General features: G+C 36.5%; 1 protein-coding gene across 5 annotated transcripts in view; it reads right to left on the reverse strand.

Moving 5' to 3' along the window:
* Nucleotides 1–20855, reverse strand: part of APC (APC regulator of WNT signaling pathway) — a 90819-nt gene that overhangs the window by 19698 nt on the left and 50266 nt on the right. For all 5 annotated transcript variants that reach the window (XM_039706385.1, XM_039706384.1, XM_039706382.1 and 2 more), the window contains 5 exons: nt 20434–20635; nt 14654–14762; nt 13005–13118; nt 7307–7390; nt 667–771 (listed from right to left, as the gene is read on the reverse strand). In XM_039706385.1, coding sequence (XP_039562319.1) covers nt 667–771; nt 7307–7390; nt 13005–13118; nt 14654–14762; nt 20434–20635 — 614 coding nt within the window. The remainder of the gene's footprint in view (nt 1–666; nt 772–7306; nt 7391–13004; nt 13119–14653; nt 14763–20433; nt 20636–20855) is intronic.

Raw genomic sequence — 20855 nt, forward strand, 5'->3', positions numbered from 1 at the left:
GGTAAATAAATAAAAGTATTTTTAGCTAAAGAGAGTAGTAATAAATATTGATTTTAAAGGACAAGTAAAGAATTTAATGTATACCTCAAAATATTCCACTAATGTATTTCAGTAATAAAAGGAGGAACAGCAATGGAAGATTATTTAGAAGCATTTAAATAACCTTCAGCCAACTTTCAGGAGATTACCTCATTGATATTTAAGTTTCAAAGCATTAGATAATACAGTATTAAAGAAACATGAATAATAAACCTATCATTTGTTTTTCTTCTTTTTTTAAAAATTACTAATATCTTAGTGATAGTTTCTAAAATAAACAATTTGAGCAATTTTCCATAATTTACTAATACTTCTTATATTACAGTTCACCTACAATGAAATACATTTCCTGTAATCATTCTTGCTATCTCTTTCACAGCATTAGGCTCATTAATCATTTAAACAAAAGAAAAATTCTCCCTGCATTACTGAATATTTATAATTCCCTTTATTCAAACACTTCCTTACAGTAAATACAAGAAATTTCCCAGATATAGATGGAAAGAAGAAAAACACACATTTTTTAAAATGAGTAGGCATGCAAACACAGTAAGTTAAATAATTACATGTAAGCATCATATGTCTCAAATATTAATTGTATTAAAACAAGGAAAATACTCTACTTACCTGACCAGTACTGCTGGTTGCCACACTGATTTCTGCTGCTCCTTGACCTTCATTCTGCCTCTCTGTATCATGGGAACCTGCCTCATGCTTGCTTTGAGGAGCTCTCTGTTAATACAAGAGTTTATGAAATTACAAACAGAAATTAGGTACAATTTATCATTCAAAGCTTTCTCGGCTGTGAGCACATCAATACTGCATCCTCAGGAAGCCACTGAGCAGCACTTTGCATTTCATAACCCTGAGCCTCAAAAATTAACAGCCGAGACTGAGCGCCTTCAAAAAACTGCAAGATGAAAGAGAAGCATTTCCTCTGAGGATTACAGCCCTGCAAGACAAAGGATCCGCTGTGACACACAGCAGCACCATTTTCCACCAGCTGTGCTCACATCCCTATCAGAAATGTAACAGAATTGGAGCAAACAACTGTCTGCTCTTCTGGGCACGTGATCCCTTGCTTTTACTGGGGACCATGGCCAGCACTGTTCAATTAAGCTTCATGTTCAAAGATGAATAATTTCTGCTTGAACAGAAGGGTATCTCTACTATAAGAATATTTCTAAATGTCAAGGACAAACAATTCAGGAATTACCACTTTGACAGAAAAGAAATTTATATAGCCTGATACTGATCCATCTAAAATTTTGTCAAAATAAATTTAACTGATGTGGCAAGTTGGTGCAGACAGGTTTCAGTTCCTTTAGGAAAACAGACTTTTATACATCTACATAAAAATTAAATTGGTCTCCCTGCTGCTGATAGGCATTTAAATGAGCATTTATGAAATATGTTAGAAGATCAAATGTTACCTATTAACATGTTTAAAACATTTCAGAAATACATGAATAATCCATGGAAATGGCTGAAGTCTGGGGTTGAAAGCAATATTATTTTCTAAGTATTGCTTTTGTTGCCAAGCTTCATTTCACAGACTGAGAGGCTACCACCTAACAGACAACACAATCTTAATGAATTTGTTTAGCACATATGGTATATGTCATCCAGTTTCTATGTGGCTCTGCAATGTTCTTGAGCTGCAGAGCCTAGGATAGTGCAGTCTGCCTCATCTTGCTTTAAGGTATTTATCTCTGACTTTTAACAATACCTCTCTTCAATCTACACACTCTAAAACATCTTTGGATACTCTCAGTGATTAAATTCATACAGTATCACTGGCATAAACAACTCTGTTTTGTTCATGTAAGACAGAAGAGACTCACTTAACATTAAACAGAATTTCTGAAACCAGTAATCAGCATGTAAAGTGATTAATTTAGGGAAAAATTTGAAAGTGTAAATATAGTTTAACTAAATGAATAAGGTATGTAAAAAATGCAGGATATTACACAAACTAATAATATGAGAAAATTGGAAACAACTATAGGTTAAAAATTCCTTGTTATTATACCTTCACTTATGGAAAATAAGTAAGCTACAAAGCAAATCTCAAAGTATTTTAGCACACACGGTGTTACTTCTTTCTAAAATCTGATCTAATTTTTCACCCTCTCTGTGTATGAAATGAAACTGCTGTTGATGCTCATACCATAACTGAAGAAATTTTGGTTCTCAGTACAAGAGTGGGGCACCCAGTCAAGATCAGGCCTTCTGTACATGAGATGAATTCAGTGTAATGCTGAATTCCTGGCTCACAACACACCTTCAGTATTGAATAAAGTGTAATTATGAGTTGGACAAAATCAAGACAGATTTTCCAGTCGCTAAATGTCTGCAAAGCTCAAAGAAAGCAGTACTGGACATGCCTAGAGATGAAAATCTGAATGGTTCATTAGCAGGGCTGTGACTCACTGGGTCACCTGAGAGGGAATAATACTCCTCTTTCAAGAACACTCCTAGGGGTTGGGACAGGGTGGTGAAAATGGGGTGTATCTATTAAATAGTTCTGCTGCATCCATAGAACAGACACAGAGATATTTCATTCCCTGACAAGAAATGTTTCTGCTCCACTTTAACACTTTCTGCTTCTGTTAACATATATTTGTTTCTACAAGCTATTTATGAATGAGATACTTTCCCATTCCCCCTAGGCACTCTCAAGAATATGCCAATACAAAATGTAGTCAACACACAAATTAATTTGCAAGGCAGTTTTTAACAGTTACTAGCAGGGTTATCTGATTTGAAATGCAGAACATGCTCACAACGTGTAAACCATTACTGTCACATGAGTTATCAGCTGGGCTTGAACATTAAATCTGCAGTTCACAGTGAAGACTCCCTACCACTTCAGCCACTGAAGTAATTTGAAGTGAGCTGTCCTCTTCATGCAGACTGGCACAAAGGAGTTAATAACAACACAGGCAGCAGAAATCAGGTTATTAATTGAAAATTGGGTATTTATATAAATATGTATTATATTATTATAATGTATAACATAATTAAACATATTTATTTACTATATATGAAAATAGTACATATCCATGCACATGGATAATGTAAATATATTTTTGTACAGATACAGCATTACTGTAAATAAATTAATATTCATCAGACGGACTGCACATTAATGGCCAGAGAGGCAATATAACTGCTGAAAATATATCCCTCCTTCATGGTGCCTTTTAACACTGAACACAGGACCTGTGGAAGAAAATACAGAAGCCACCAACTACATCAGCAAAGAACCAGAGCATGTGAACAGCAGCAGGCTCTGTAATCCCTACGTGAGGCACAGCTGCCAGAGAATGGCAGCCAGGTCCCCTGGGTTAACCTGTTTCGAAGCATGACTTTTGAGGAGGCCTAAGCTGGCTTTGTAACCTCTGCCATTGCTGCATTTTGGCATCAGACCATGAAAGTCAGCTTGACAGAGTTCACTTGTTTCTCTTGCAGCAAAATTGTGGGAGACTGCATGTGCTGATTACAGGGACATGGAGCTACTCCTTCCATTGCATTTGCCACAAAGTGCTTCTGAAGTCAGCAAATTATCATTATCAGTTATTAATTTCCATGTATTTATTAGTACAAAATTATAAACTCTAGCTAGCATAGCAAACCTTGACTATTTCTGCTAAGAAAGCCAATTACAAATAATTTAACCTAATGCTTTGTCAACCTGAGATGCCAAAGCAGACACTTACATATTCATTAGGAATTGCCATTACTCCATGTTAAACACAATAGATATACATGTATAAGTAAGACATATATAAGAAAATGGAAAATGCAACAAATGAAACTAAGAAATATAAGAAATAATTTTGCTATAGTTGATTTGAAGATAAAAGAAAGTGAGAAAAATGACTGAGAATGCTCCTGTCCATTACAGTTTAAAACCTGTTGAGAATAAGCTCAGGAAGAAAAAAATCCTTTATATCTCATCTATGGCAACACTGCTTAATGGAACTATTTTCAAGTTACAGATATTATGAAAGAAAGGCTTGTACCACTACTGCCAAAAATTTCCTTTTTCCTTTGAAATAATTTCATATTGTACCCAAGAGCTGAAAAATCTTTCTGGGCAGGTCTAACCCTACAGTGGATGAAGACACCACCACTTGCAGATATATGACTTCAATTTTTTTCTAGAATCATTCATGACACTTAGCAATTTGCCAACCCTTAAAAATGTGATAAAATGTGTGCAAGACTTTTCTCTGCTCATTGATTTCCAAAAGCTGCAGCATTATATTTAGTCTTACTCTTCAAGATATATTGCACTTGGGTTCCACAGTGACTGACATCACCACAGGGCCTACTGTATCAGCAGACAAGCTGTGATATTTATTATTGTTGTTACCAGATCTTAATAACAGAAGGAGCACACTCAATTTGGTTAATGGCACTGAAAACCAGGAATAAACTCTCCAACCAATTTACCAGGTCAGAAAGCCAATACCAGTTTATTACCAGTGCTGAATGCATAGGGAATAATCCTTGAAGCATGCTCAGTAACAGACTAACAGACCAGGGTATATTCCTGAAACAAATACATATTAATTATATTTCCCTAATACATGCACATATGCTAATTCTTTCCATGGACTAATATGGATATGGCTCAGACCTTCTGATGTATCTATTCTCCTTGAGAGTATCTCAAAAATACGATCCTGCCATAATGTACTTCTCTAATCATTTTCTGCTGTCACACACAATCCTTGTCCTCAAAACTAATGTATCAGCTAGTACATAATAATTACTGATATAAGTAAATAAGGAAGCATAAGTTGGAACACAACTTATTAGTGACAGATGTAGGGAGTTAGCACAAGGCTGTGCTAATTGCTGGCATTTGTACTAAGCACTGTATGGTACAAAACTGAGCATTAATCACAAATACAGGGATCAAACACTACTGTGCAAAGGTTAAAAGAATTTTCCAGCATTTTCCCACTACTGCATAGACTTCTTCTTAAAGAAACACACTTGTTCAGTAACAGTATCAGGCACAGGATAAAAATATAAAAAATGTCTCATGTTTGTATTTTTCAGCTATGTGGACATTGCAGTGTGACTGCACCACCAGACAATTTCAGAATTAGATATAGCTGTTCTCTGTAGGAGATGGTCATCACTCGGAAATTACTAAAACACACTGTAAAGTATTAGGATGTATCTAGTGACTGTCTCCTTTACCACCATCAGCATGCTGGCCTGTCCTAAGACATATAACTATGCAACCAGATATCCAAACATTTCCCAGATAAGACACATCATGTGAAAATTTCAATATATCAGACCTTTAGTGTATGAGGCAGCCAAATAATTTGGTGGAAGGAGTGAAAAACTATGACGAAACCTTTTTTCTATAGTTGCATCTCAATGCTGAGTATCTGAGCTCAAGTTCAAAATACTGTCTTTTTTTTCCTACCAGAATAAAAGATAAATACTCTGCCTGACTATATGGGGCAAAAGTATCTATTGGGAGGCTGGTCAACCAGGCAGTGAGAGCATTACACCAGAAATAACCAGGACAGAAGGTAGGGCTGGCAAGCAGGAGCCCTGGCTGGTGGGAACACAAGGACAATGCACGCAGCTGAGATAAGAGAACCTCCTTGTGCACAGGCACACAAGGAAGAACAATGTGCAGCAGAGCTGCCTTGCTGGGAAAGCTCCCAAGCCTGTGCTGGGCAATGGGCATGGCCGGGTACTGCTATCTGGCACGTCCCTGCACTGCTGCCCAGGGAGCAAGCAGGAGGTGAAGGACAGGTGGACTAGAAAACTGCTGGAATATCTGGCAATCATGGGGGTGCTATCAGTAGCACAAAGTACAGCTGGAAGCAAACCGAGTCCAATACTGTCCAGTATCTGCATGCTGGTACACAGTGCACCCTCCCCAAGTTGGAGAAGCTGATACAGCACAGGGTTCAGCTGCCTTCCAAAGTGTCCTGGATGGGTGGGTGGAATGGGCTGAAGGGAAGCACAACCTGTTCAAGAAGGGGAATACAACGTCCTGCATCTGTGATGGAACAACCCCAGGCACCAGCACAGGCTGGTGCTGTCCAGCTGGGAAGCACCTGGAGGTCCTGCTAAGCCATCCTTCCAAAGGCCTTGCGGCAAAAATTCCAACAGTGTCCTCTGCTGCAGTGAGGGGCAGCATATTGCCAGCAATGCCAGGGAGGTGGCCCTTCCTCTCCACTCAGCATCCAAAGCCCTGTTCAGGCCTGCCCAGCACAATAAAGCTGGATTTATGATTGATTCACTGAAACAAGTCCTCTGCAGGCCACAGCAGTCCTTAAGGGTCCTGAGCATCTCACACACAGACAGGCTGAGAGAACTGAGACTGTTCAGCTGGATAAAGAGAAGGCTCAAGGAGATCTTGTCAATATCTATAAACACCTGGACTGACTTATATCAATAGCCCAGGCAACTTTAATTTCACACACTACGGTCTGCATCACTTATAGAATTTATTTCCCCCCCCAAATCCTGGAACTATGAAACAAGTGGAAAATTTCCATTTACAAAATGGAAAAATATACATCCTTTAGTGATCCAAATGATGCTCTGAGTTTTTCTGTAGTTATTTTGGGTGAAGGCAAGTCATAAAATATTAATGTAAAACACACAATTTGATTTACCAGTAGAAGAAATGGAGCTGACAATCTAAGTGAATTTCCACAAGAGCATTTTTTGGTAATGGCAATTACTGCTATGGACTTTGCAATTTACAGGAAATATCCTGCATTTCTTAATATAGAACTCTGTACTTAAACACTAAAATATACCAGGCTTCTATAATGAAGTCTGACAATTAATTCTTTTTTTACATCTTATCTCTTTCAAAAGAAAGCAAACCATGAAGATGCTTATCAGAGGTTCATAATTACAAAGGCATGTACTACTGATTGTTTTAATTATTTCTAAAACAAGGACTAAATGTGCTTTCATAAGCACATGGCACGTTGACACTTTTAGTGAAATTTCAAGTTAAACTTTTAACTTACATATGATTATTCACAGAAGCTCCACAGTAGCATGAGGACTAATCCAAGTGTTCCATCCTCAGTTCATTAGAAACTGAGAGCAAGTAACAGTCTAAGAATATTGACTACCTGATTAATTGTGACATCAACAGCTGATGGGAATAATCCTGCCTACCACTTTGTTAAAATATTTTGGGTTTTTTAGAGAAAATATACATGCCACAATAAAAAAAAAAGGCAAGTTATTGCTCACTAACCTCTGCTTCAGCTGCTTGTGATTGCAGGAGCTGTCGTATACGAAGAATGTCCTTCTCGATTTGTTGAATTCTGGCCACCCTTGCCTGAAATGAATGGATTTTCACATTTGATTTTGCTCAAAAACTCTTTTTACTTATTGTACCAAGTGACAGCATGAAGAGTTCTTGGAAAATACTACTGACTACAAAACAAACCTACTTCAGTAGGTACAAGCAGAGGTACTACATGCAGTAATTCAAGTGTTCTTTGTAATGAAAGGAATGATTGCAAGCATTCAAAACAGAAGGGAGTAGCTGGGGTTTTAATAACATTGAATACTCATTTGGATGTAATAGGTTGTCACACAGCACACATTTAGGTATTTAAAAATGCTTCCCTTACCTTGCACAATATTCCTGCTTCTGAAACGGACATTTTGTGCAGATCTTTAGCAAATGACTTCACTTTCATCTCAAATATCAGAATTTTACTTGCATTATAGTGATCTGAGAGACATTTTTATTTGCAGACTGTCTTAGAAGGTATGAGACCCTGACAGATTTCTATTACATTCAGTTGTTATACTAATTAGAGAATTTTGCTTCTGCTCAACCTCGGAGATTTTCCATTCCTACAAATCTTAAAAGAATTTAACAGGCTAAGTATATATATATACATATATATATATTAAAAAAAAAAAATCTATGTTTTGCTTCTTTGGTTTATCTGGGATTTTACAGACATCTCTGAATCAGTCTTTTACAGGCATATTGCTACTCATTTCCCACTGCCATCATTCTGCGGCTAGAAAAGGGAATGTTAAGAGACTCCAAATGTAACAGGATACACATACTCCACACAAATTGTAGTGAAGCACAGGATGCATTATCAGTCTGTAAAACAGTCAGTATATAACCTTGATAATTTAATAAATTCACATTATTTGACTTTAAATGTCGGCAGAAGACCAAACTGATTAAACTGGTGCCATGGATAGATCAATAAAATGGATATATTGTTGAAAAAAGTTCTAATGCCTATACTTGATTAACATTTAGAGCGCTGTACTAGAAAAGCAGTCTAGTGGACACTGCACAGATCAGCATTATAACCAACCTTATTTGACAGATTTATAATCTGAAAATGTAAATAAGATGTGTTTTGCTTCTTTGGTTTATCTGGGATTTTACAGACATCTCTGAATCAGTCTTTTACAGGCATATTGCTACTCATTTCCCACTGCCATCATTCTGCGGCTAGAAAAGGGAATGTTAAGAGACTCCAAATGTAACAGGATACACATACTCCACACAAATTGTGGAGTATGCATTTGGAGGATGCATTATCAGTCTGTAAAACAGTCAGTATATAACCTTGATAATTTAATAAATTCACATTATTTGACTTTAAATGTCGGCAGAAGACCAAACTGATTAAACTGGTGCCATGGATAGATCAATAAAATGGATATATTGTTGAAAAAAGTTCTAATGCCTATACTTGATTAACATTTAGAGCGCTGTACTAGAAAAGCAGTCTAGTGGACACTGCACAGATCAGCATTATAACCAACCTTATTTGACAGATTTATAATCTGAAAATGTAAATAAGATGAACTTTCAAAAGGTGCTAATGCCAGAAGATGCACATGCAATAGAAACACAAAGCTATCTAGAAAATTTAGAAACACAAAAGAAAATGTAACCACAAAATATGAATTACTGAAACACACATCAGAAGCAGTTGTGGGGAAAACACCATAAGCATCAACATTTAGTAGAGCTGGAAAGCTGTAACTTTAAGCTATAAATTTGATTTGATTTTGTAAAGCAAAGGACTGGAAAACACATAAAAGCTTCAGCACAGAGGAAAACAGATAATTTATGTCACCCTTAGCTCCTAGTTCAAGAAATTTTTAAGTATCAAAAAGATAATAGAAAAATATTTCTGGGAATATCTATGCACTGGTGACATGATGCACAACTGACAAAATATGTCTCTCATTGTCCTTAAGAATTACTTGAATTTTATAGAATTATAGAGTAGTCAGGGTTGGAAGGGACCTTGGAGGTTCATCTGCTCCAAACTCCCTGCCAAAGGTAGGAACATCTTCAAGTAAATGTGGTTGCTGAAAGCCCTGTCTGACCTTGAACCTCTTCCAGTGTTTCACCACTCCCACCACAGAACATTTCTATCTTGTACCTAATCTGAATCAACTCTCCATTAATTTTAAGCCATTGCCTCATCTCCTATCACTATTGCCTGCTAAAAAGTTTCTTACAGGTCCCCTTTCAAGCTCTCAAAAGACACAGGTCTCCCCAAAATTTCCCATAAATTGAGTTTCTTTCTGTATAACCAGCAATGTAGCCAATAAAGGGCATCAAGAATATCTGAGTATCTTTATATATGCAACTAAACACAGGAAAAAAATGTTGTGCAGATGAAAACAATTAAGTACAGCATGATTTGCCAAGTATTACTAACTGAGTCCTCCAAAGGGACAGGAATTCTATACACCCTTTCCAATTTCAGTCCAGAGATTTAAAGTCCAGATCATTCTTCTAATTAATTTTTTCTAGTACAGGTAAACTGGGGAGTTTGACTAACCAGGACCACACTTTGTACCAAACACCGTAGAACAGAAAAAAGGGATGCATTTCTTGCCACAAAGGGGTGGAGCCTAATGGCAAATGGGCTAAAGAATGGAACAAGCATCAGTGTTTGTAACTTTAGAACCTACTTGAGAAATATCACCTTTGATTTGTGTTTGTTCATACTACATTCCCATTTATTAATATATTTACTTTAATAACATAAAATAGTTGCAGAAAGTAACTTTACATTTGAAGTTATACATTATTTGGCTTTCACTGTCCCAGTAACATGTCTAACAAAACAAAAATAAAATTCCTCCACACTCACAATGACAGAAAAATATTCACTACTTAGAAAGTGAAAACAGGGAATAACATTTTGTTTTTAAAATGTTGTCTGCCTTTTTTGTTTGGTTAGGTTTTTTCCCAAAATAAACATATATAATAGAAAAATGCATTAATGGCTTGGTATATATATATAAGACCACCATATAAATATAACAGTGTTGAAATGTTTATCTGTGTGAAACTCCAGGATCTAAATTTTCTTGTATCTTTAGTGGTCTGCTGTTTTAGCAAACTTTTAGATATCTTGGGATAAATTCTTATAAGAATGGTAATTTAATGTAAGATTTTAAGGAACTCTTAACCTCAAAAAACCTAGATCCTTTTTGCTCTGACTTGAAGGAAAAATAAATTCTATGGGAACATGAATTCAGTCTTAGAATTGAAGTATTTTTAAATATATCTTACAGAAATTAAGTTTGCTTCTACTTACAGCCAAATATATTGGCTACATGCTGACTATTGGTTGCTACAGTAGCAACCTTTGAACAAATAAAAATAGTAAAAATAAAATATCATTAAGAATGCTTTTTTCCAAGTAAGCACTACTGTGTGAAATTACTGGCTTCAGAGAATAGTTACAAGTTTACAAGTTAAAATAAATCATTAAACTAGCTTAAATAAATTGCCAACAGCCTTCTTATCCATCTTTCTGAACAACTGCTGGGCAAGTGCTTGTGAACAATCTTAATAGAAAACATAAACAGTGAGTTGCTGTGGGTTGAGTTGCTTCAGAAGGACACAAAGCCAAATCATGCCACACAAAAAATGGGAGAAGGCCATTGTTTCAAGGCTCATGAGAAAGGGCAGCTACAGAAAAGTGCAATGACTATGTGGGCAACTGCAGGTTACCAGCTCTCTCACAGAATAATCTCTGGGACTCTTAATTCAGAGACGTCTGCAATACCAGCCTTTATGTGGCTGAAATGGTCCCTCCCTTCAGCCTACATTTTGTGTAGTATCGTGTATCCCAATCAGTTTGGGTGGAAAGAAAATATGGAGCAGAAAGAAAATGGTAAAACTACTAAGTTGAATATCCTTGCCAAATACAAATGTTCAATTTACACATTTAAAGATCACAGTGCAATAATTCTTATATATTTGTACATTGGTGAGCTTGTACACATTTTTGGCACAGGTCCTTGGTAGAATGAAACCAAGGGGAATTACCAGTTAAATTCACAAGAAGCGCAGGCAGAAGTAGTTACTTTGTATTCAATAATCTTTATATAATCACAATAGGCACTGTAATTTCTGCAAGTATGTGTTACACACATACAGAGAGTGAGTGAAACTGCTGCGACAGACCCCATGTCAAACATTTATTCAGAAAGCCATAAAATGTTTCACCATTTCAGCATGGCAACATTCTTCCCCCTACCAAATTTAAAACCCCCAACAATCAGGGAAGAAGCGAATTCATGTCAGCTTGATTACTTCTATATAACAATAAAATTACGGCCAAGTTGTGTGTCTGAACAATTTCTTTTGATCCCTGCCTGAGTGCATTTAGAATGCAGCAGCCTAGCCTGTTCAGCTTATTTCTACTTAGCTTAATTCACCTTCCTCTAACTTAAGCCTGTTAACAGCAGCAGAAGCTTCCCAAGAGTTTCACTGTGCAGGACCCTCACTCGGGACAGGCTGACACAAATTGCACAGCTGAATGTGTGGAGGGCACACCCCTGCTGATAAACCTCGGTAACTGCCCTACAGCTCCCAGATCAGAGCCAGCGACTCTCCAGACAGACTGAACCTGGGCCTGCCTCAGAACATCAGCACACACAAAGCCCTGCACACATAACCCGACAGCTGCAGAGTATCTCTTTGGCTAAATACTTTAAACTGTAGGAATTTTCTGAAAAGTCCTACTAGAGTACTCACTTTAAAGTTTAGAGCAACTATTCTGATTACCTCTTGTAATCAGAACAGCTGCTTTAACTTAAATGCAAAACCAAATTAGAAATGTTTCTCATGTAGCAAAATTTTGTGTTGAGTCAACCTAGTGAGGGAGATAGAGCCTAAGAAGACTGTACTGAAAAAACTGATTATCGTTACATTCACCAAAAAACACCCCAAATCTTACTAAGTTGGTTATCTAATAGAGCTAGAAATAAATGGTAATAAATAATTTGAATTGTTGCTTTCCTACTGTGGAGGATTATTTTTTATAACCTGCAAGAATCGGATTATTTAATTTACGATTTGCATATGATTGCATTCTGATTTATACTTCCAAATGGGTGGGCCATGTGGCTAGATATGTACATATCCTCATCATGAATGCAAAACAACTCTTGGTGAGAGCAAACAACTTCCAGATATGTATGTGAATTACATTTTACTTGAACACCTTGTTTGAAAAGATTATCCCCTAATACATCTTTTCTGGCTAAGGAAACTTAAAAACAGTAGCTGGATTTTATTCTAAACTTAGACGCGTGAAGAAACCCACCAAGAAGATGCAAAAAAAAGCAGTTGCAAATACACTGGCTTTTCTGAAGCTAAAATGGTAGTAAATTGTAAGGAAACCATCATAAAAAGAAATTTTCTCTAGAATAAATTTTCTACATCTGCTGCATCAAAAGGATTATTTACAACAGGCAGACGAGGGTACTGTTTGCCAAGCAATTATTTCCTATGTCCTGATTCCTATTTGTAAATTTGAAAGGCTAACTAAGTGCTGTGTTTACACAGAGTTTAAAGATACAATTACCAATAATTTAAGAATTATGCAGGAAAACCTTTTCCCTTGCTTTTAATGGTAAAAGACAAACTCTACCTGTGCTCGCTTCTCCATGTCCTGACAAGTGCCCAGTTGTTCTTCCATTGCAGCTCTGATCTGCCTGGCCTCATACTCCAGCTGCCTTCTGGTCATATCTGTTTGCAAGGAGAACTGAAAGAAGAGTACAGGGAAGGCATTTTAGCAAATAACATTTATGTAAACAATGTATTTCTCAGAATAAAAAGCAGAACTATTACTTTTCTACAACAAATTTCATAAACAAACAAAACATTCTTAAACAATACATTCTTAAAACATGACTGCATTATGAAAAACAAGTACACAATGACGTTCAACCAGCAGACTATACCTCAGTTTTGTCAAATGACTAAATATAATAAACAAGCACTGAGAAAGTATAATTCCTTACAGGAATATCTGGCTGCTACCAACAAAACTGTGATGTGTGCCATCTGAATTGGCATTTTCAAAAATATTCAGATGTATTAACATAGTGATGGGTATTCATACTGCCGCTATTTACCTTATTTCTAACTACCCTGTGAAAAGAACACAAGTGTTAAACCCAAGTGCAGCAATACAGCCTAAGGGAAGACTTTTGAACCGAAAGAAGTTTTGAGGCAGGAGCAAAGCTCTTCACTGGCTTTCGACAATTACTCAGTCTGTAAATAAATGAGTCTCCAAGAGCAGTCTTTCCAGAAGACTTCACCAAGGTCAATTCAGAAAATCAAAACAAGACAATCATCTGCAAGGACCAAATGGGACCTGTCATTTTGCTGCATCTGGCCTAAGCAGTAATGGATATAAATTGCTAAAAAAGACCTTTAGTGCAGATGTGAAGTAAAGCATTCTAATCCTAAAGGTAGCTAAGTGAATTCGTTATCTATGGAACAGAGTAGGCAACTTTAAAACCTATGACAGTGACACAGATACAGCTGACAGTGCTTTGAGAATGAGTTGCAGTTCCTTAAAATCTTTCTCAGGCCTTCTCCCTTGGTTATGGTAGTCTGCTAAGCTCAGCCATGACTCAGTGTTACTTCTACCCACTGAAGAAGTGCTTCTGCTGTCTGTTTCCATTTCAAGAAGGTTGACTGATCCTTCATCAGGTGTGACTCTCTCAACCACACCTTCCCAACTCTCTATGTGAAGAATGGACTGCAGATACATCCATGTTGCTGACATCTAACAGGAAATCCTGCATTATGTGGGATATCAGACATGTTTATTATCCCAGATAATGGTGACTTGACTATAAATAGCTTGGAGGTGGCAAGGTAAAAGTTACAGCAAACACCTTCATAGGCTATAGAATCACTTTACTGATTGTTATGAAATAACAGCTCATGTGTACCTTGTCATGTGCTAACAGTATGCTCAAAACTAGAAAAATCCACCAAACAAAAGAAAAATGGAGAAGAGAGTTAAGGAAAGTGCAATTAATGTGCCATAATGACTTCTCAATGTTCCTCTGTTTTCACTGACATTTATATTGATATGGATGAATTTTGATGTGTAAAATTCTGTACGAAATGCATTATTTAGACTAAGTTATCATTACACACTGAATGAAAAAAAGTTTGGAACTAAAGTGATAGTAGAGAATGCCACCAAATTAATAAAATACAGACAGCATCTAAACAGAGACTAGCCACAGAGACCTCACCAAGCACTCAGAAGGTACTTACATTTTCAGTAAGGGGGAGACTATCAATCCTTTTAGTTAGGTTCTGAAGCTGGGCATAATACCAGTCCTTTTCTTTCTCTTCCTTCTCAAGCTCCGCAAGCAACAGAGATCTATTAAAAGCAGAAGGAGGAAGTTTCTCACCATTAATACCTCATTTCCATCCGGAGGTTTGAAGAAGGCACTAAGGAGACATTTGAGTTCAGTTCCCTGGCCCTGGCTAATCAACCAATCCACTCCTCTGTGCTAAGTACTACAGGTCCTCATCTATGAGAGAGAAAAATATACATATGTCTCTAAAACACCCACTTTGAAATCCAAAGAGACATTTTGTGAAAGCAAAACCAGTTATTAGTGGTGTGTTAGCTTGTACCCTGCTACTTTCAAAAATATATTTTGTATAGTACAAACAGCATTTAAGAAAAGGTCTGCCAAAGAAACATGTACAACCCTCAATCCTGAATTACTGAACTGAGAACCTTCACCTTTGCACTGTGTCCTTTTACTCAGTTTGTCACTCATAGCAAAACTATGGGTAAAGCAGACAAAATAAGCCATTTCTGTGAATGTCTAAAGTATTTTAAACCAGTATTTTCCACCAAATATTATAGACAAGATACCTTTGCAGCTTAAATAGGTATCAAAAGCACACTGCATACCTGAGTAATATTTGGGAAAGACAAAATGAGTAATATATGCAGACTACTGAGGAAAAAATTACTAAAATTTTCACACGCTACTTTATCAATCCTTCATGAACTGAATTTTATATAATTCTAAATCTTATGAATATAATAAAATAATGCTCATGTCTACAATACTCCTCAAAATACATACTAAAATTTTTCAGCAAAATCTGTCTTGTAGGAATAAATAAAAAAGCCATTCATTTTTTTAAAATACAAGTTTATTATTTTCTTTCTAATGCTTTCTGTGAGTACTGTTCTTCTTTCTGATGTTTTAATATCGCTCATTAACAGAAATTACAAAAATCAACACTTAGCCAGAAGACAGAAAGCTCCATACAAGTTTGCCCAGTATTACTTCCCATCCCTTAACTTTTGCATCCCTCTCTGGCTGTGGCAGTTCTGAGCAAGAGCACATGAATCTTTATAAAGGACACAAACACATAATGAATAATTACTGTAAGTCATTAAGGAACAGTTACACACCATACAACAAAAGTACAAATTTCCTCAGACTATTTTGATAATGCATCACAGCCATTATTTGAGAAGATAATCCATCTTCCACACAAAACAAAGAAGAAAGCATTTTAAAATTTGTATTTACAAGAATCTAATTGACTTATTTCCTGCTTTAAAAATATTTCAAGCTGATTTTCCTTATTTAACATTTATTCCATATCCTATTCAAGTGCCTGGCCTGCATGCAAATGGAAAATTAAACGAGAGGATTCCCTCCCCTTCAATGTGAGACTGGAAAACTACATACATCTAAGAGTGCTAAATGTTTGTAAATGTAAACAAAATGAATAAATCTTCAGACTTGATCCAACATTGAAACAGATTTGAGGATGCCAAGGTTTACAATAAAAATGACTGAAAAGAAGTAACAAGCAATTACCATAATTTGGCAGGTAACTGGAAGAGTATCACAGGACAGCAGTAATTCTTCAGTCACAAGGATGTGGCTGGCAGAAATTCCTAAAGTACTTTAGACAGACTGAAGGCAAAACTAATAGACTGTGCTTGGGAAAAGCTTGTTGAGAAAGCTTTTTTTGCCCCCAACCTGCCCATTCTCTTGCCATACAGCCCTAGCATCTAATCTCTGGACAGACTGGAATTCTGCATAGCGTCTCTTTTTACCACCTTGAGTGCCCAGGCACCAGTTGTGTCCAGGCTGTGAAATAAAATTTGCAAAAGCACAATTAATGCAATCCTTATAAAAAAAGTATTTTTACTTTTGAGGACTTGCAAATGTGTAACGACTGACTAATTCTGCCTCTGGATGTCAAAGAACTGGTAGCAGAAACCGGAGGGATTACTTTCAGCTAAGTAAACGTGATTAAGTTCCTCTTATGAAATGTAGGGTATTCAGTATGTGAGACAGTGTGTCATTCAATCTGTTTTGACATGCACAATGGATGCTGGAAGCAAGAAAATAACTTAGGAACCATCAGTGCTGCATAAACAACATAAGGCATGACCCAAGGGCAATTTGTTTAGTTTAATATTGTCATTTTGTCTTGTGAAGTGCTGCTTCATTTGGGATTACTAGTTTGGTATCTCTGCTCTGTGAGAATTCAGGTTTTAACAGTCTTTAAGTTCTCCCAGCACAGAATCTGAAAGGTTGCTAACTACAGCAGGCTGCATCTCAGTTTTCTTGAAAATAAGCAGCAATAAGCAGCAGTTCTCTGTAGATGTGTCTGATAAGCTGTTCCCCACCTTGAAGTTTACTCTCAGATACTATTCCAACCAGAAGCATAACTGCTTCTCAGTCTCCTGGAGCTTCTTGGGGTTAGGGGAGGATTTAAAGTAGAAGAGCTGCTACTGGTCATGAAAAACAAGACGGAAAAAAACAGTGCAGTTATTCCATCTTTTTTATATCCCCAAGATGTTTACATTAGGACTTCCACAGCATCAAAAAAAATTCTGTTCTCTGTCATACCCTGTCAAGTTCACTGAGAATTCAGCAAAGCAAATGGAGAAAGCTTTTGGAACTTGACACTATTTTCACGAGTTAACAAAAAGTTTTCAATTTGTGCTGTTCTGCTGAAGGGTGGGTTTTTCAAAGACTTTTCGTGCGGCACTTGTGAAGCTCCTAACAACAGAGGAAGCTGAATGAGTGCAGAAAACTCTTGACTTGTTTTGCATGTATTTTCTGCATAATTATGTCAATATTATCCCTGGCTAAAAGGGAGAAGGGAAACTATATGCTACTCTACTTGCATTATGTAAATTACAACTGTAATTAATACTTTCACTTCAGTTGGTGGGAGATAAAATAAAATCTTGAAAACATTGCTCGTGCTGTAAAGTTTGACATAAGTTTTATCAGCCAGCCAAAAGGAGAAAGCATAATAGAACAAAGAAGCCACAAGATAGAAAATGCTTCAAATCAACAATAAAGAAATAAAAAAGGAAATGGCATAAGCCAGAAGGAATAAAGAAGGCATACAAACATTTTCATATGAAATATAAATAATATATATAATTTCACAGAAGGCTGCCATCTTAATGGCCAATTACAGAATTTAAAAAGGTGAGATTATTAAATTTGCTAAATTGCCAAGGGCAAACACAAAAATTAGCCTGCAGTGTACTATGAAAAATTTTGCTGTTGATTTAATTCTCTTACCAAGTATACCTGGAAATAGCCAGAGAAAGCAAAAGATATTTCATTATCAGAGTATTCTAAACTGGCAATTTAAAAGCACAGTGCTGCCACTGCCCATTTTTCTCTTTGTTTTTTTAAACTTTACAATTAGAGGAGAGCCAAGCAAATGAGATACGTGCCAATAATTTCATCTTTATTCTGGCAGGCAAATTAATTGATAAATTGTCTTCCTCTCAGTTTACCTTCAGTCAAGTGCAGTGGATTGACCCTGACTGGATGCCAGGTACCCACTGAATTGCTGTAAATATTTAAATACATAATTTAGTTCTCCCACAAACATTGTTGCCAATAAATAACATATATTGTGCCAGTGTGTTAAAATACTGAATGGAAATGGTCTCCTGCTGCATACTTCTGGAAAGTGTTATTGTATTCTGAATTATTTTAGGCTTGTCAAGTTCAACAAATTCTTGAAAGTCTGTTAAAGTGCAAAAAACTAAAATTGATTAGTAAATATATACATTTAGATACACAAAAATTTAGTAAATATGCCAAACAAGTTCATACACAAAACATAGGAAAAGAAGTGTTTATTTTTCTTTTAGAAACAGTAGTGATTTTAGATGCACAGTCCTATACCCCCCCCCCGGAAGTTTTGATTTATTTGGCTACACAGGGCTCTTATCAATGCCCTACACGCTTCCACACATACCCTAAAACAGCTTAAAGAATTATCTGTCATTTCACTAATAATGAAGCCAGATGTGGTCTGGCCATGCTTCCATACATCCATCTTCTCCAAAGCACAAATATTTACCCCACCACCTATGACAGTAACAGTGTCTAAGCTACTCTGAAATTAAAACATCCTCATCCCTTTTCTCCAGTATTATTTGGAACACAGACTGGTTCACTGCCTAAGTTGTCTTCACTGCCAAGAAAAATGTCCTAAAAACTATCACCTCAGAATCCACCAAGACGGGGAAGGACCACAGATCATAAATCAGAGGTGCTAATCACCTTAAAGAACTCTGGCTGTTAGAAATGCTGCTTGTTCCAAGTGAGCAGGAGTTCACTGGAACCACACTGGAAGTTCCAACTGTGTTTAAAAGATTTTAGCATCATCTGTAGTAAAATACAGCACTGGAAGAATATAAACAAATGCACCGTTTGTTAAGACAGTAAAAACCAGACACACTCTCAAAGACTGAGAAGAACAAGCAGACAGTTTCCCAAATTCCTAAATATTCTTATACAGCTCCTCAGGAATCTACATTTTATGCAACAGAATAAGTATAATTAGTGGTGGTCCTAGCTAAGAGAAGGTAAAAAATAGAGTGGCTGCTAGAACAGGCTCAGTATGGACCCACGGCAAGTTACTTTCATTCTGCTGATAGTAGGACCAAAAAAATATAGGGACCTGGATCTTAGAAGAAAAGCATCATCCTTTCAGGTCTTGGCTGCAAAAATTTTGCTGATCTTCAGAGAAAATCCTTTAGAGGAGGGGTTTCTAGAGGGCTATCGACAAAGCACTTGTTATCCACAAAACTTTTCTATTACAACTTCAAATTGGATTTTTTTTTGCTTGTTAATATCTACTAGGCATAAAAATACTGTGTTCCAGTTTATTTGGTTTTGCAGCCCACAGCTTGATATCCCATCCATTAAGTAGGGCTCAATCTTTAGGAAACCCTGCCTTGCAGATGGGCTTCTGAAAACATCTGTTATTTCAGTCACATCCATTTTAAGAAATAAAGATGACTTCAGTGGAAACAGCTGCATGTCTCTTACTTTGCATTTCCTTTGTAAGTGATTGATAAAGTGCTACATTTCTGTATTATAACCTGAAATGTTATAATGGGTAAATGACTTCCTGTAAATGGGTACTGCCTTTTAAGAAAAGAAATTCCAGGATTTTGTCAATACAAAATCCTGGAACAACACCTTGAAGATAAGGACACATATTTAGTTTAGCTGATACATTTTCTGAGAGAGTAGAATCACTAGGTAAATGTCTGCTAATAGTAAATAATTGATAAACCAGTTATGGTACTTAATAACCATTTGCAAAAGAGAGAAAACTATTCCACCATCACATTGTTACAGCTTCAGCATTTATCAGAAGTGGTGAGGAGATACAGAGGTGGTTAGAATGCTCCACCCTCACTGTTTAAATATATTCCAGACACTGACAATCTGATTATGAAAATTAAAAAAACCCCTTCAGCCAACAAAGACTAACAATGAAATGCACATATGAAAAAAAAGTAGAAACTGAATACTTCATGTTTTTAAAAATATTTTTCCACATGTGCATCTAAAGAAAATGTAGATCCCTGGTTTCTTACTGGTCAAGATAAATGACAGGTAAATACATTACTGATCAAAACCATATTCATGATAGCTAAATACTAAGTGTGTCAGTAAACTTCCACATTAAAATTATAAGTCAATCCATACTGGAGGAATAAACAAATAAATTACCTCTCTTTTTCTAGCTCTTCTAAGTAACCAGTGCTTTCTCTGCTTCCATTCATAAAGCCTCTTCTTGGAAATGATCCCATGGGGACTGGACTGCACTCCCCTGAGCGGCTCGACACAGACCCTTCCCGGCTCCCATATGAACGCACAGACATCTTTGGCCTTAGCTTCACCCCAGCGAAGCTGGTGCTTTCCAAATTCAGTTCTGGATAATAAACAGCAAACATTTTTCAGAGCTGAAAGTTCAGTAGCACAAAGTTAAAAGATCATTTATATCTTCATTTCTTACTTCCTGAACAAATCCATGTGTTTTTTTTTTATGGGAGCATTTTGCACAGAAATGTAGCAAAAATACTGTGAGCAAAAACAATGGATATGGTGGACTTGGAGAACAGCAGTTATCTGAGCAGATTGCCAAACTACAA

The sequence above is a fragment of the Passer montanus genome, unplaced genomic scaffold, assembly GCF_014805655.1.
Source record: "Passer montanus isolate IOZ18808 unplaced genomic scaffold, ASM1480565v1 scaffold190, whole genome shotgun sequence".
NCBI lineage: Eukaryota > Metazoa > Chordata > Aves > Passeriformes > Passeridae > Passer > Passer montanus.